Source organism: Salvia splendens, chromosome 1 (genome assembly GCF_004379255.2).
Source record: "Salvia splendens isolate huo1 chromosome 1, SspV2, whole genome shotgun sequence".
In the NCBI taxonomy this organism is placed as follows: domain Eukaryota; kingdom Viridiplantae; phylum Streptophyta; class Magnoliopsida; order Lamiales; family Lamiaceae; genus Salvia; species Salvia splendens.
In genome coordinates this window covers 37,008,617-37,024,348 of record NC_056032.1, presented here as the reverse complement: position 1 = coordinate 37,024,348, position 15,732 = coordinate 37,008,617, and the positions used below count along the sequence as shown (strand labels likewise).

Here is a 15,732-nt window from a genome sequence, read left to right as displayed (position 1 = left end):
TTGTGCAACGAGCATATTATCGTTCCCTATTGCTGCTCATCGGAGAACGTCCGAGAACCGGTAAATCGTGAGCTTTCCTTCGAGCATGTCGAAGGTTTGGTCACAACAACTCGCGCGAAGATCGCCATCCGATCACGTTACGGAGGACGTCCGTAACAACTGGTGCTTTCATCCCGTGCTCATCCTCCGTCTTCGTCATCCATATTCCACAAATACATCACCAATATCAAAAAAAAAATCAGTCACAACACCTACCAGATCACCTCCCACTGTCGAGCTTCACCGCCGCCGTTCAACGTCATCATGTTACGCAACTACACCGAAGTGGGGCTTTATGAACAACTATTTGATCATTTGGATGCCGCTATCTCCAAGTTGGAAACACGTTGAGACAAAATCGAACGGCGTAGGACAAACTTGCTTGCGTCTAAAGCAACGTATGCACAGCAGGCGTGCTACGATTCCCGCATAGAGATTCGCACTCGTCCGCTGTCGAATCCACCGCCACAGCCGGCTCAAGACCTGCCGTACTATTCGCTGCCTCCCTGGGACCCTCCGGGCCATCAGCAACAGTTCGGTCGGGCCGCATATGAGCCGCTACCTGCTCGCCGGATGCCGCACCACCTTGGTCGCCGAAATCCAATGAGATTTTCCCCCTATGAACAGTCGGAACCCTGCCGACGACAACAAAACACATGTGCGTCCAATCAGCCTACCCGCCGGGAGACACAGAGACAACGCACTTTCTGTGGGTACTCGGCATATGAACAGCCCCTGCCTAGTTGCTGGGATCCGCCGAGAAGGTGGTAGCCGCAACGGGAATCAGCCACACCCTACGGGGCACCGACTTACGGACCACCTACCTGTTGGGACTATCGTTTGCAACAATGATGCCAAGCATATGATCAATAACACCCCACATCAGGTCCATTGGAATTGAATGATCTGATTTCTGATTTTGCAACTATCGGTGACGGAGGGGGGTGATTCCATATTTTATCGTGATGATTATTGGGACTCTGATGAATATGAAGGTGAAAAGCGACCTTGCCATTATAGGAGACATAGTAATGAGCGAGATGAGAAGTTGTTCGATCTTAATGGGTTATCGAGGCAACAAGATGGTGACTTTGCTCTTGAACATAAGAGAACAGAGTTGCTTACTTTCAACCTAAAGAACAGAGAAGAAGAGATCAACAAAAAAATTTCGGGGCTGCTCGAGAAAGAGGAAAAGGATGAACCTCGCCGATCTAGTTTAGAGGCGAAAGAAACAGATTTCGGTGTGTTGACTGCAGGCAAAAGAGAGAGCATGGAGATTCAGAGCCTTGTTGATGAGCACAAGGTTGGGTTTGAGATAAAACAGCAGGACAATCAAGTAGAAACGGAAGAGAAGCGAAGGTTGTTTGAGGATGAGCTTCCATTAAAAACGGAAGAATTGGTTACGAAAGGAGGGGCTCACCCCAGTTTGCAAGCACTTGCTTGTGTCTATGTGGATTAGGGGTGTGCATTCGGGTTTCGGTTCGGTTTTTTGTCAAAACCGAACCAAAACCGAAAAACCGAATTTAGTTCAAAATCCAAACCGAACCGAACCCGAAAAACTGAAACTGAAAAACTGAAAACCGAACTTAAAAAACCGAAAAACCTGAACAAAATCGAAAAAAACCGAAAAACCTAAAAAAATAAATATAATATTAATATATATATGTGTGTAATTTATTTTATTTTATATATACTAATAGAATATTTATATATAATATAAAATTAATAATACATATAATATATATAATATAGTAGAATTTATTAAAAGAATATACTATATATTATATATAATATAATATATTAAATTAATAGAATATATATATAATTCGGTTATTCGGTTTTTCGATTTTTTTCTTCGCCCGAACCGAACCGAACCGAAAAACTGAAATTTTTGTATTTTTAAAACCGAACCGAATCGAAAAACTGAAATAACCGAACCGAATTTCAAAATTTCGGTTTGGTTCGGTTCGGATATTCGGTTTCTGGTTTTTTTGCTCACCCCTAGTGTGGATGTGAATGTCAGTGATATTACAAGCATGAATCCTCGATTACCATCGCTCGACGCCGATGCAAGGTTGATTCCTCCGCGCAATGACACGCCATGTTTGAGAATTCTGAGAGTCGTGAACAAGCTTTTCGTTTTGGCATGTAATTTTGCCAACAACATTGGGTCTCCTTTGTTGATTTTTGACAAAGGTGATAAAGGGAGACATTCAGTTGTTCGATACGTGTTTGATCCAGGAGGAGACGCCTTGCTAAAGCTTTTGCTTTCAACTCTCGTCAATGGTTCGTGGTTCTCACCTTGAGGACAAAGTGAATTTTAACCGTGGGGGAGTTGATACGATCCTATATCATAGGATATTCCAATTATTTAGTTTCCTATTTATTCACCATATCTTTCCCATTTATATTTAGATATTTGTTTCTTATTCAATAAGTTAGGGTAGTAGTATTCTAGTATTATAAATAGGAGATATTATATCGTTGTATCAATGAATGAATGAATCAATGAAATATTTTCCCTAAATTTGACTTGTGCAACGAGCATATTATCGTTCCCTATTGCTGCTCATCGGAGAACGTCCGAGAACCGGCAAATCGTGAGCTTTCCTTCGAGCACGTCGAAGGTTTGGTCACAGCAACTCGCGCGAAGATCGCCATCCGGTCACGTTACGGAGGATGTCCGTAACATGTATATAGACTAAATGAGCTCTCTCACCTAACATGCTAGTCTTTTGTGATGAATTCTCCTATTTGGTCTTATCAATTGCAATTGAATTATTTTCAAAATAGCTAGGAAAAAAAAACAATTAACACGAAAAAGATTAACAAAATTATGAAGCCCGTTATAACAAAATCCAACCAAAATAAAAATAAAAGTATGAGAACCTTTTAAATAAAAATAAACTAGTATAAGAACCTAATAAAATAAAAAATTGTAGTTTTGTATACTTTAAGTGAACAACTCAACTAAAAATTGGATTCATTTGATACACTTATGATTTTTGATTGATTTTTTTTCTTAGATTCAGTTCAACGATTTTAATTAAATAAATCTCCTACAATTGAATCTTACGAAGAAATAGACTAATGAATAAATATTTAGTCACCAAAAAACGTTTAGGGGATATTCGGTTTGTAAGATTGTATCTCGAGATTAAATATGTAGTGTGTTTAGTTCATGAGATTTAATCCTAGATGGATAATCATGTGATAATTAGTTATAGCCAACCCCTATGACTAAAATAATCTCACAACTCAATCCTATATTATATCTTGGTATTATTTTATCTAGAAAACCGAACATCATCTTAGAATATTGAATACTCACATAGTCACATGCACTCAGAGTATAAATATTTTTCCATGTTAGAACGCAAATATGAAGCAAAATAATACTCCGCACGCGATGGTAGCTACCTACAACAACATGCAAACAACATAGACGAATAGTTTTAGAGTGATTAACATTTGAGGTCAAATTCGAGTTTATAATATGTGATTGATAAAAAATTTCTTAAGAAAGATCCTCAACGATGTTCGAGTACAATAAACACTGGTTGAAACAAGACGGCTAGACGGGTTTTTGAAGTGCATGTTGACACCTTTGAGTATCAACAACTAAAAAATTCCAAGGCTTTGGGGGAGACTTTATGAGTTGTACAACAAGTCCCGGAGGAGCCCCCGTATGCATAGTTAAAAACACCCAGTCTCTTGAGTGTCAGGGTGTGAGTTGGCCAAGCAGTAAATTGGTAATGCCTCTTGAGTTCGAGTCTATCATGGCGCACTCTTTAAATTTAATTCATTTGATCATAAAAATATGTCTCATTTTGACCAAGCAAGATTGAAAATCCAAAAGTTTTGTGTCATCTAGAACAACAAAGAAAGAATCGGCCAGTGGCACACAAGCAAATCGAATATTTTGAAAGTTGTTTTGGAAATCTATAATACTAATAACATGTCTTGCAAATATGTTTGGGAGAAAGTTCGAAACATTAAAGAGGGATCGAGTGGCCTAGAATTGGAGTCGAAGAACACAAAGAAAATCTTAGACTGTAATAAAATAATACTCCCTATGTCCAACTATAAGCGACTCGTATTCCTTGTGGAATGTCCCACCTAAAGTGAATTATATTTTTTTTGTCAAAATATAACACAATTACTCTATCTCCTATTTTATTCTCATTTAACTCATCTTCTGTATTCTTTCTCCTACTTTATTTTCCTTCCTATTAACTTTCTAAATACTCCCTATATCCACCATTTAAAGAATCATTTTATCATTTTGGATTGTCCACGATTTATATAACCATTTAATATATTCCATCTTTAGCATGTGGACCAACATTCTACCAACTTTTTACACTCACCATCCAATAGAAAACTAATACTTTAAATGGGTCCTACCTTCCACTCAGTAACGAAGCCACACTGGGGATGGGGGCTTGGCCCCTCAGCAATTTGAGTTTTCACTACATATAGTGTATTCGTGCTCAAATTGGTTAAAATGAAGGTAGCGCAGCTGGTCTAAGTTTCTACCTCAATCAAGTCAGCTCCGTGTTCGATTCCCCTGGCCTCATTTTTCCCATATTTAAACGCCTATATTATGTTTAATACATTTATACACAAATTAACACATTTCCCCTTATTTAAACACCCCTCTCATTTTTCCCTCATTTATACACCTGTTTTGTTTCTTGATTTTTTACACAAATTAATACCTGTTTTCTTTCTTTTGTTTTACACATTACTGCAGCAAAATGCTCTTTTTATGCATAGCCTTCTTGTTTTCACACGTACACTTTACATTCACAAAATTTTACTCCATAATTTACACATCTCTTTTTATCCATTTACACACACTTTTTATACACAAAATTTTATAAATTTTTATTTTTACAATTCTTATTATTCACAAAATTTTACTCCATCTATTAACCTACTTTGAATATGACTTTCATCATGATTAAGCTACTTTCAATATTACTTAGTATTATTTAGTACAATATATCATATAATATTATCATATACATAATTTTAAAGATATGGTCTTTATTCTAAAAAGATATATATATATATATATATATATATATATATATATATATATATATATATATATATATATTTTTATTTGTATTAAATCTCATCGTCGAGCTCAAGCTTCTATTGTTCATATTCTAATTATTTCTCTCTCACAAACCCTTATTGTGTTACTTTAGCGGTAAACAGTGGCGTCGACACTAAAAATAACCCGGAATTGTTAATAGTGGATTGGGCACCATTCACAAAATCCTAGCTTCGTCACTGATTCCACTCACTTTCTCCTTTTACTTTTCTTCACAAAGTCAAACAATTTATTTAAACTCGTGCCGAGTCAAAATGACTCTTTAAATAATGGACAAAGGGAGTATAATTTTCTTAAATTTTATGCCCAAATACTTATAGAAGGATGGTGGGGTTTTTTAGTATTAAGCTATCATTGTAACCTCCGTAACAATCAAAATTTTCTTGTATTTTAACAAGTGATTTCTCTTTCAAAAAATGGGAAAATATCTTATTTGCAATTACTCTATCTGTGTCGGTCAATTAAATAAGTTGTTTTGGACATATGAATTAAGAAAAATATCTTTAATGAGTAAAATTAGAAGATAATAAAGTAGAGAAAAGAATAAATAGAAAAAAATGAAGAACAAAGTAGGAAAGAGATACAAGTAGAAGAGAAAAGTAAGTTAATTTTTTGGCAAAAATAAAATGTGTCAATTAACATGGGACGTTCCAAAAAAGAATTCGAATTAATTAGCTTGGGATAGAGGGAGTGATAATTTTATATTCTCTCATTCTCATAAAAATAGACCACTTTTGAAATGATACGAATTTTAATGCATTATTGATAAAATAAAATATAGATAAATAGAAAGGTGATCGGAGTATTGTTAATGGACGAATGGAGCCTGCCCTACTAGATAGAAAAATTTCTTTAAAAAAATTATTATTTTTATAAGACAGACTAAAATAAAAATTGTTTATTTTATGGGGTGAAGGTGTATGAATTTGTCGTGATAATTCCCAAATATTTGAGTGCCTTCTAAAGCCTTCATGTCTATCGTGAGTATTATTTTCCTTTACATAATTTATGATATTGTATTTTTATGTAATAACTCCAAATTGTAGTTTATGGTTTTCGCATATTCCATGAGCACACTCTGTACATTGTATAATTATTAAATGATTCAATTATGATCATCTATATTGAGTGAGGACATTTATGGTAAAAAATCTTAAATTTGAATTTCATCAATACTATATTCAGTGTGATTTGAACTGCAAATATTTTTCATTAAAAAATAAAACCAAAGTAGTTAAGTACAACTTATGAGTAAAAAAAAACAAACGTAAAAAAAATTTATAGTAGAGGAATCAAAGTGTTGAAAAGTATGTAAATAAAATAAATACGCGAGTAGAAGTGGACAAAAATAATTGCGTTTTGATGACTCAATAATTCTCTTTGTTAGATAATAGTCTCTGACCAAAAACATGTCCATGTTCAATATCAGATCTAAACAAAAAATCGTGCCCGTATATATCGCGATAACCGCGATGATTTCATTAATTAGGACAGCGCGTCTGTAACCCAACCCGAATATTCAACTAGATTTGATCGCCCGTTTCAAATCCGCCAACCCCTATACTTTCCCCTCCACCTCACGCAATGATAACCTAAGAGATAAGTTATTAAAGTATCATGTATATGTAGAGTAGCATATAATAAGTACGATAGATTATCAGTTATAAGTCAGTGGGAAAAGAGACTCCTGCCAAACGCATCGAAGATAGCGAGACCAAGTCTTTATTTCCCCACCACCACCACCTCTAATTCTACTTTCCATTTCTCTCTCTTTCTCCTTATATATAGAACAAGTTCTCTCTCTCTCTCTACCTTTCTTTGTCGTAGCAGCCTGTGTTTTTAGAGAAACCCTAGAAAGGGGAAAATATCGTAGTCTGGAGCCATCGGAATTTTGTTTTCCGGGGTTCGATCTGTGGATTTTGGCTTTAGATTTTGCGAAATCTGAGGTCGGAATGTCGTCGCTCAGCAGAGAATTGGTTTTCTTAATTCTTCAGTTCCTCGAGGAGGAGAAATTCAAGGAGTCCGTTCACAAGTACATTTTCTGCAGCTTTTCACTATGTTTTTTTGCTTTTCTAATTTGGTATTTGTTTCCTGTTTTGAGTTCTTTGTGGCTTTACCGTTGGATTATTTTCTGCCTTTATGGGCCGGTGGTATATTTGGGATAGACGTGATTAATGAATTAGAGCTTTTTATGGTGAATTTGATATGAAAGTTTTTACCTTTTTGCTTGGTTATCAATTCACTTAGAAAACCAGAGGAAGATGAAGGTTGCAGTTGGCTAATTGATTCGATTTAGTTTATCAATGTCTTTATTCCAGTGGTGAAATATGCTGTTTTGATTGGGTTTGAACGAGATTGCTAGCCTTTAGTATTTGACTGCTGCTATGTAATGATTTCTTGAAAAACCTCTGTTTTTACTGGATCGAAGAAGGTCTAATAGTTTCACTATCTCTCAATGGAAAATTAAATGAACAACTGCAGAGTCTAGAAAAGGAAAAGTTAACAACTACATAAAACTTAGCTGAAGTAATGGGTTTTGTCATCCTTGTTAAAAAAAATTCATCGCAATATTGTCATTGGCATCTGTCGATCCTCAAATGATTTGGAGAAATGGTTTTTTCTTGCTTGAATGAAGTGGGACTAATTATTGTCTTAACTGGTTTTTGTTGAGATGTTTATGCATTGATTATCATATTAAAATGTTTTTTTTGTAGGCTTGAACAAGAATCAGGCTTTTACTTTAACATGAAATACTTTGAGGAGAAGGTGCATGCTGGTGAATGGGATGAAGTTGAGAAGTACTTGTCTGGTTTTACTAAAGTTGACGATAACAGATACTCAATGAAGATATTTTTTGAAATCCGTAAGCAGAAGTATCTTGAAGCTCTTGATAGGTAATCTTATGAGTTACTATGACCTACCATTGTTTGGAAAATTATGAATTCATTTCTCCATGCTTGAATTGTATCATCATTTGTTTTCTCTTTCTGCTTCTACTTTTCTGCTTCTTACTTAGTATTGTCTGGTATCATTAGGCAAGACAAAGCAAAGGCCGTTGAGATTCTGGTGAATGACTTGAAGGTCTTCTCAACATTTAATGAAGATCTTTACAAGGAAATAACTCAGTTACTGACGCTAAGCAATTTCAGGTATTAGGGATTCCATTTGTTCTGTTCAGGTTTTTATATGGTCATTGCATTTTTGTTCTTTTTCTATGGTAATTGGGATTAAGGGTTCACTTCAAGTTTGATCAGATTACCAGGGGCTTCTGATTCCCTTGTGGCCTTATACCAGGAAGGAGTTTATTCAGTAACTGTTTAAAACTGGTTACATTTTGGTTAATGTGAATTGTGAAAAATTCATGATGACATGTTATATCATAAATGGAAAAGTTTCCATGTCGCGTTTTTCTTTCTTGGGAGATATTTACTTTGGTACATATATCTTGCCTCACGAGCATTGGTCTACCATTTTTGAGTTTTATCTGAATGTTTTTGCTTTCCTAAGTCAAAATGTCTGGATGTTTCTTGTGTTGTGCACTTAATAGTTTGAGTTATATATTGGATGCTTACAATTTGAGGTCATCTCACAATACTTTCAATTTGACTGCAGTTTACTCTGTCCTGGCTTTTGTTGTGAAGATCTTTTAATCTTATCTATGTGAATTATTGACAGGGAGAATGAGCAGCTTTCCAAATATGGTGACACTAAGACTGCTCGCAGCATAATGTTAATAGAGCTCAAAAAGCTAATTGAAGCAAATCCTCTTTTCCGTGAAAAGCTTGTTTTTCCTACTTTGAAGTCATCTAGATTGAGAACACTTATTAACCAAAGGTATAGTTCTCTGATTCAACATTCTTGCTGCTTTAGAATGTAATATATTGATATACCAATCAGTCTTTAATATATTTAATATAATGTATGGAGTTTTTGATTGTGCTGTTGACATTTTATTGATTGTCTCAAACCCTCTATCCTGACTGTGTCATTCATGCAGTTTGAATTGGCAGCACCAACTCTGTAAGAATCCTAGGCCAAATCCAGATATTAAGACTTTATTCAATGACCATACTTGCAGTCCCCCAAATGGGGCTCTTGCATCTACTCCTGTTAATCTTCCCACAGCTGCAGTTGCAAAGCCTGCTGTTTACACATCTCTTGGAGCACACGGGGTATAAATGTTTACCTTTTGATTATCATTTTCTGACCTTGTATGAGTATTAGATTAATTTTGTCCGACAGGGTTTATTAAAGTGTAACGTCTGTGTTTTATGTTGGCAGCCATTCCCACCTACTGCAGCTGCAGCCAATGCTAATGCCTTAGCCGGTTGGATGGTAAATGCCGCTGCATCTTCGTCTGTTCAAGCAGCTGTTGTTACAGCTTCTTCCTTGCCTGTCCCACCTAATCAAGGTAACGGTGCTTACCTTCAGTCACGATTTTGAAGAAGCTCAATTTTGAAGAGATGCTAGTATAACTGTAGAAGAATAGTTGTTTTCTTATCTTTATTTCTTAAAATATGAGTTATTTTCCTGCAATATGCTGATGTGTTCTGCAATTTTAAATAGTTTCAATTTTAAAGCGCCCAATGACTCCCCCGGCAACCCTTGGTATGCTTGACTATCAAAATGCTGATCACGAGCAACTTATGAAGCGTTTACGTCCTGCACAGTCAGTTGAAGAGGTAATTTTCTAATTATTGGATGCCTGGATGGAACTGTGATAAAATAAATTCATGTTTTTATCAAATGCTAGTTATTTTTGTATGTTAACAACTTATTTTTTATAAGAATAAGGCGTTTTCTTTCAGGTTACATATCCTACAGTTCGTCAACAGGCATCTTGGTCACTTGATGATTTGCCAAGAACTGTGGCTTTTACGCTGCATCAGGGATCTGGTGTAACAAGCATGGACTTTCATCCGTCACACCAAACATTACTTCTTGGTATTGCTTCTCTTCTTTTAGAATCTGAATCATTTCCTATTTACCATCATGGGTTGATGTTGTTACCCTATGATCTTAAATATGGTATGTCCCCTTACAGTGGGCTGCAATAGTGGCGAAATAACTCTCTGGGAAGCAGGAATAAGAGAAAAGTTATGTTCAAAGCCATTTAAGATTTGGGATATGCAAACTTGCACATTAACATTCCAGGTTTGTATCTTCTTTTCCGGAGTTTCATTAAGTGGTTTCCATGTGCTAGTTCTTCACCTTGCTTTTAGTTATTAACCACAATATCATGAAAACAGTTTACATGGTAAAAGTTGAAACACAAGTAGTTCATCGTCTGCTAGAATTAGTCGGTATATGCTTTATGCCTTGTGAAGTTATTACTGTTCCCTTACAAACTGAATTTCTGAATAGGCTTCTGCTGCCAAGGAGGTACCATTTTCTGTGAGCCGTGTTACTTGGAGTCCAGATGGGACTTTCTGTGGTATAATTTTGTGTATTATTCTCTTTGAGTTTGTTATGATTTTCATATGAAATCAAGTAATATATTTCATGTTTCAGGAGCTGCATTTTCCAAGCACTTAGTTCATTTGTATGCATATGCGGGGCCAAATGATCTACGCCATCATTTGGAGGTATGCAGTGATTTTGTACTTGTTAGTTTGATGGAAAGTTGAGAAAAGGGTCCTCATATTCAATTTTTTACGCAGATTGATGCTCACTCAGGAGGAGTCAATGACATTGCTTTTGCTCATCCAAATAAGCAACTCTGTGTAGTGACTTGTGGGGATGACAAGCTTATAAAGGTGAGTAGTTAAACTTCATTTTATTTTCTGAAATATAGTTTTACATTCTTGCAGCAGAACAACTAAGGGAGAGAGACTGTTGCAGGTGTGGGATATGACAGGAAGAAAGCTTTTCAACTTTGAGGGCCATGAATCGCCTGTTTATTCAATTTGTCCTCATCAGAAAGAAAACATTCAGGTACAGTTGCAAAGTGTGCATGGATGATGCTTATTTTGTGTAATATACATACCGAGATTTAGATTTAATTGTCATTCTTACAGCTTTTCCAATTTAGTATCCATAAAAACTTCTTGAGGGCTGATGCTCGCTGGAACTCTGTACTTTACCACACTTCTTTCCCCTAACTGTTCCAGAATAGTTGATCCTTGCAGCAGTCCCTGCTGCCTTGCTCCATTCTTAATAGAGAATCAGACTAAAAAAAGGTCTTGCTAATTGTTTTGAACCCTTCTTGCTAACAAGATCTTGCTGTGGAACAGCATAAATATGTTATGTAAAAGTTGTTTTTACTATAATCCTGAGTCACTGGATCAGACCATGACTCTCTGAATTGACCAATTCCTAATGAGATGATATTCTTTAATATAAAGTTATCAACTATTTCTGCTCTATGCTTGCAGTTTATTTTCTCAACTGCTGTTGATGGAAAAATCAAAGCTTGGCTTTATGATAACATGGGATCTAGAGTTGACTATGATGCTCCTGGGCTTTGGTGTACCACTATGCTATATAGTGCAGATGGAAGCAGGTAATATTTTATTACCTCTTGCTGCTCAGCTATGCTCTGTTAAGTTATGCTAGGAATGGGTTTATAGATGGCATTGTTTCCAGTAAGTGTTTAATTTAATGGGATCTTACTCCTTTTCAGGCTGTTCTCCTGTGGAAATAGCAAAGATGGGGACGCTCATCTGGTGGAATGGAACGAAAGTGAAGGGGCAATAAAAAGAACTTACACTGGGTTTAGAAAGAAGTGTACTGGTGTTCTGCAGTTTGATACTACACAAAATCATTTTCTTGCTGTAGGTGAAGATTACCAGATAAAGTTCTGGGACATGGATAACGTCAATGTACTTAAAACTATAGATTGCGATGGTGGTATACCGGTGAGTGTTTGTGTTATCATGTCACATGAGTGCTGTAATTGTGTCGATTGCGTTCACCTGTAAATGCATTATTATTTGATAAGCCCTCTTTTGAAATATTTTTTATTCATGTAGAGTCTTCCACGTTTGAGATTTAATAAGGAAGGCAATCTGCTTGCTGTTACTACTGCTGACAAGGGAATCAAGATACTAGCGAATGCTAATGGCATGAGATCCTTGAGAGCAGTTGAAGCCCCACCTTTTGAGGCATTAAGGTCTCCACTGGAAGCTGCAGCTATCAAGGTGTTTATCATCTAAATCCATATTTCTCCTGATCTTTAGCTCGCTGGCAGCATTGTGTGACATATTCTTCCATTGTACCGAGCAGGCTTCAGGATCTTCCGTTCCAAATGTCGCTCCGAAAGTGGAACGAAGCTCTCCTGTTAGGCCATCTCCCATCCTTGTATGTCATTGTTCAATTATTTCTAGCATAACTATATATTCAAGTGCATTTTCTTTCTTTTGATTAACCAAATATGTAATATTAATTCTTGTATTCATTAATGCGCATGGCTTGTGCTCCATGGTTAATATAACTTTTGGGTTTTTGTTTCAGAATGGCGTAGATTCCATGGCTAGAAGCATGGAAAAGCCTAGAGCTCTGGATGATGTTAATGATAAGACAAAGCCCTGGCAGTTAACTGAAATCATGGATCCTGCCCATTGCCGCATGGTCACCATGCCGGATAGCGCTGATGCTGCCAACAAGGTATCCTATTAGCCCATACTTCCTTGTTTTTTTCTTCCACCACATAAGGCATTAACTGTAACTTTTTTCTAGGTTGCTAGGCTCCTTTATACAAATTCTGGTGTTGGCATATTGGCCCTTGGATCAAATGGCACCCAAAAGCTTTGGAAGTGGGTTCGCAATGAGCAAAACCCGAGTGGAAAGGTAACAAAACTGAAGTTTGATTACCTTTGTTTCATTTTTGTCTACTTCATATTTATCCCTCTCGGGCTATTCATTGAATGATAGGTATCTGATTTTTTATAAAATTTTTGAAGGCCACTGCCAGTGTTGTTCCTCAACATTGGCAACCAAACAGTGGTCTTGTCATGACTAATGACATCTCAGGCGTTAACCTTGAGGAAGCCGTTCCATGCATTGCTCTCTCAAAGAACGACTCCTATGTAATGTCAGCTGCTGGTGGAAAAGTTTCATTGTTCAATATGATGACATTCAAAGTAAGTAATCAAATCATAAGGACCTGTTTACTGAGAGTAGGTCTCTAGTTTTGATAAACAATAAATATTCCTCAACAGGTAATGACAACATTTATGCCACCACCACCTGCTTCTACTTTCTTGGCATTCCACCCACAAGATAACAACATTATAGCAATTGGAATGGAGGACTCAACTATCCACATCTACAATGTGAGGGTTGATGAGGTAATTATTCGACCCTTTTCATTGAATTATTTGGGTCCACACTCCTGAGTTGCTACAATTAATTACGTTGACTGTAAATTTAACAGGTGAAATCAAAACTGAAAGGCCACCAGAAGCGCATTACTGGATTAGCTTTTTCTACCACCCTAAACATATTGGTGTCTTCTGGTGGCGATGCTCAAGTAAGCCACCTTTCTATTACTTTACAGTTCTTATATTTGTTCTGTTATTGCAATAGAGAAACAAAAGCATCTTTTGCTATATTTGTGGGGATTAAGTTTTGAGTTTCTTCCTTCCTTGATAAATGACTTATATTTTGCAGCTTTGCATATGGAGCATTGACACATGGGAGAAGAGAAAGACAGTTCCAATACAACTTCCAGCAGGTAAAGCACCCACTGGTGACACCCGAGTGCAGTTCCACTCGGACCAAGTTCGCTTGCTTGTAGCCCATGAAACTCAGTTGGCAATATATGATGCTTCCAAGATGGAACGTATACGACAGGTAAATACCATGTCAGCTCGTTTGTCTTTTCATCCACTTTTGATATGTATGTGATGGCTTCTTTCTATTGTAGTGGGTCCCACAAGATGCCCTCTCCGCTCCTATATCATGTGCATCATACTCATGTAACAGTCAGCTTGTTTTTGCTTCCTTTTTTGATGGGAATGTTGGAGTGTTTGACGCCGATACACTGAGATTAAGATGCCGGGTTGCTCCCACTGCATATTTGTCCCAGTCAGCAATAAATGGGTGAGATTACTGTTTATTCTTAATACCTTTATCCTCATCATTTTGTTTATATGTTTTCACACTGATGCACACTTTCTGAACTTTATCAAGTTTTCATCATATTTGGAGTTGGATTTCTTGGATTACATTTCATATGTTGCACCGAGCTCTCTTATTTCGCTCTGCTTTCCTGGAATCCCCGAGTGCTGATCATGTTTATTTTGATGTTCGCAGAAGCCAAGCTGTATCTCCGGTGGTGGTTGCAGCACATCCTCAGGAAGCAAACCAATTTGCCGTTGGATTGACAGATGGGTCTGTTAAAGTGATAGAACCGACAGAATCCGATGGCAAGTGGGGAGTGTCACCTCCTGCTGACAACGGACTACTAAACGGTAGGACCGGTTCATCGTCCACAGCTAACAACCATGCAGCCGAACAAGTCCAAAGATGATTTTTTCTTCTTTTTCGTTGCTTCTCTACATTCATCATGTGTATCTTAATAGTGTAGTTCGTAGGTATTCAGTCACCCTTGTAACTGTCATTAAGTCAAGAATTGAGACTGTTAGAGATAATCATATTGTGTGCAGTATCTGTGTAATCAGTATTATCAGATTAATTTATGTAATCAATTTCCATTGCATAAAATTTTCATGTTCTGCTGAAGATGAGATGGGTTAGTTTGTGAGGGCTTTTTGAGAATTTTGCATTATAGATTAGATGGTTTAATTAATCCAATTTTGGAGTGATAAAGAGCAATCATTCAATTAAGTGGAGTTTATGAATAAAATTAGAATATAGTAATTTATGATTATTCAGAATTACTCCTAGAATTTAATTAAACTTGTTAGGAGGTCCACATGGTACGAGTAGAGGTGAGAAAAAATACCGCACTTACCGTACCTAAAAAATACCGAAAAATACCAGTTTTTTGGTATACGGTATGATACCATACCGAAATCTTTCGGTACGATAACAGTATCAATTTTCCTATTCCGTGGTATACCGAATCTACGGTATATATACCAAATATTCGGTATATTGCGGTCCACGGTACCGAATCCTTGGTGCATACATCAAAATCGATATATGTTGAAATATTATATAAATGTTATATTATTTTTAATATATTTATATATAAAATAGAATTAAAAAATACCCAAAAATCCTACTTTTAAATATTTTATGTAGAAAATAGATTTTTTATATTATATAAATATTTTATTTTATTTATATATAAAATAGACATAAAAAGAAAAAAACATCCTAAGTACTTTAAAATATTTTATGTATAAAATAATATTTTTTTGCATAACAGTCCTACTGTATACCGAATCATACTTCGGTATACCGTAAAAGTGCGGTATACCGCAATAACGGTAAGGTAACAGTATCAAAAATTAACTATATACCGAAAATTCAGTATAGTATCGATATGATATTTTGTCATACCGTAGTTTTCGGTAAGGTATGCGGTATGTCGTTCTCGGTACGGTATACCGTATACCGTACCGATCCACCCCACCCCTAGATAGAGTTGCCGATAAAGT

General features: G+C 36.3%; 1 protein-coding gene across 2 annotated transcripts; it reads left to right on the top strand.

The window, feature by feature from the left end:
* The first annotated feature begins 6,910 nt into the window (after positions 1-6,910).
* Positions 6,911-14,830, top strand: LOC121749085 (topless-related protein 3-like). Of its 2 annotated transcripts, XM_042143697.1 has the most exons (25): positions 6,912-7,196; positions 7,879-8,058; positions 8,200-8,313; positions 8,840-8,998; positions 9,162-9,336; positions 9,446-9,575; positions 9,731-9,846; positions 9,973-10,108; positions 10,209-10,318; positions 10,529-10,598; positions 10,676-10,749; positions 10,825-10,920; positions 11,006-11,098; positions 11,539-11,666; positions 11,787-12,021; positions 12,136-12,303; positions 12,389-12,463; positions 12,617-12,769; positions 12,842-12,952; positions 13,066-13,245; positions 13,324-13,452; positions 13,539-13,634; positions 13,775-13,957; positions 14,031-14,206; positions 14,420-14,830. In XM_042143697.1, exons 1-25 carry the CDS (start codon positions 7,117-7,119, stop codon positions 14,634-14,636), a joined length of 3,384 nt encoding a protein of 1,127 aa, XP_041999631.1. In that variant the 5' UTR covers positions 6,912-7,116; the 3' UTR covers positions 14,637-14,830. The 2 variants fall into 2 exon arrangements, with proteins under 2 accessions (XP_041999634.1, XP_041999631.1); XM_042143700.1 differs by lacking the exon at positions 12,389-12,463 and having other exon boundaries at positions 6,911-7,196.
* The last annotated feature ends 902 nt before the right edge of the window (positions 14,831-15,732 follow it).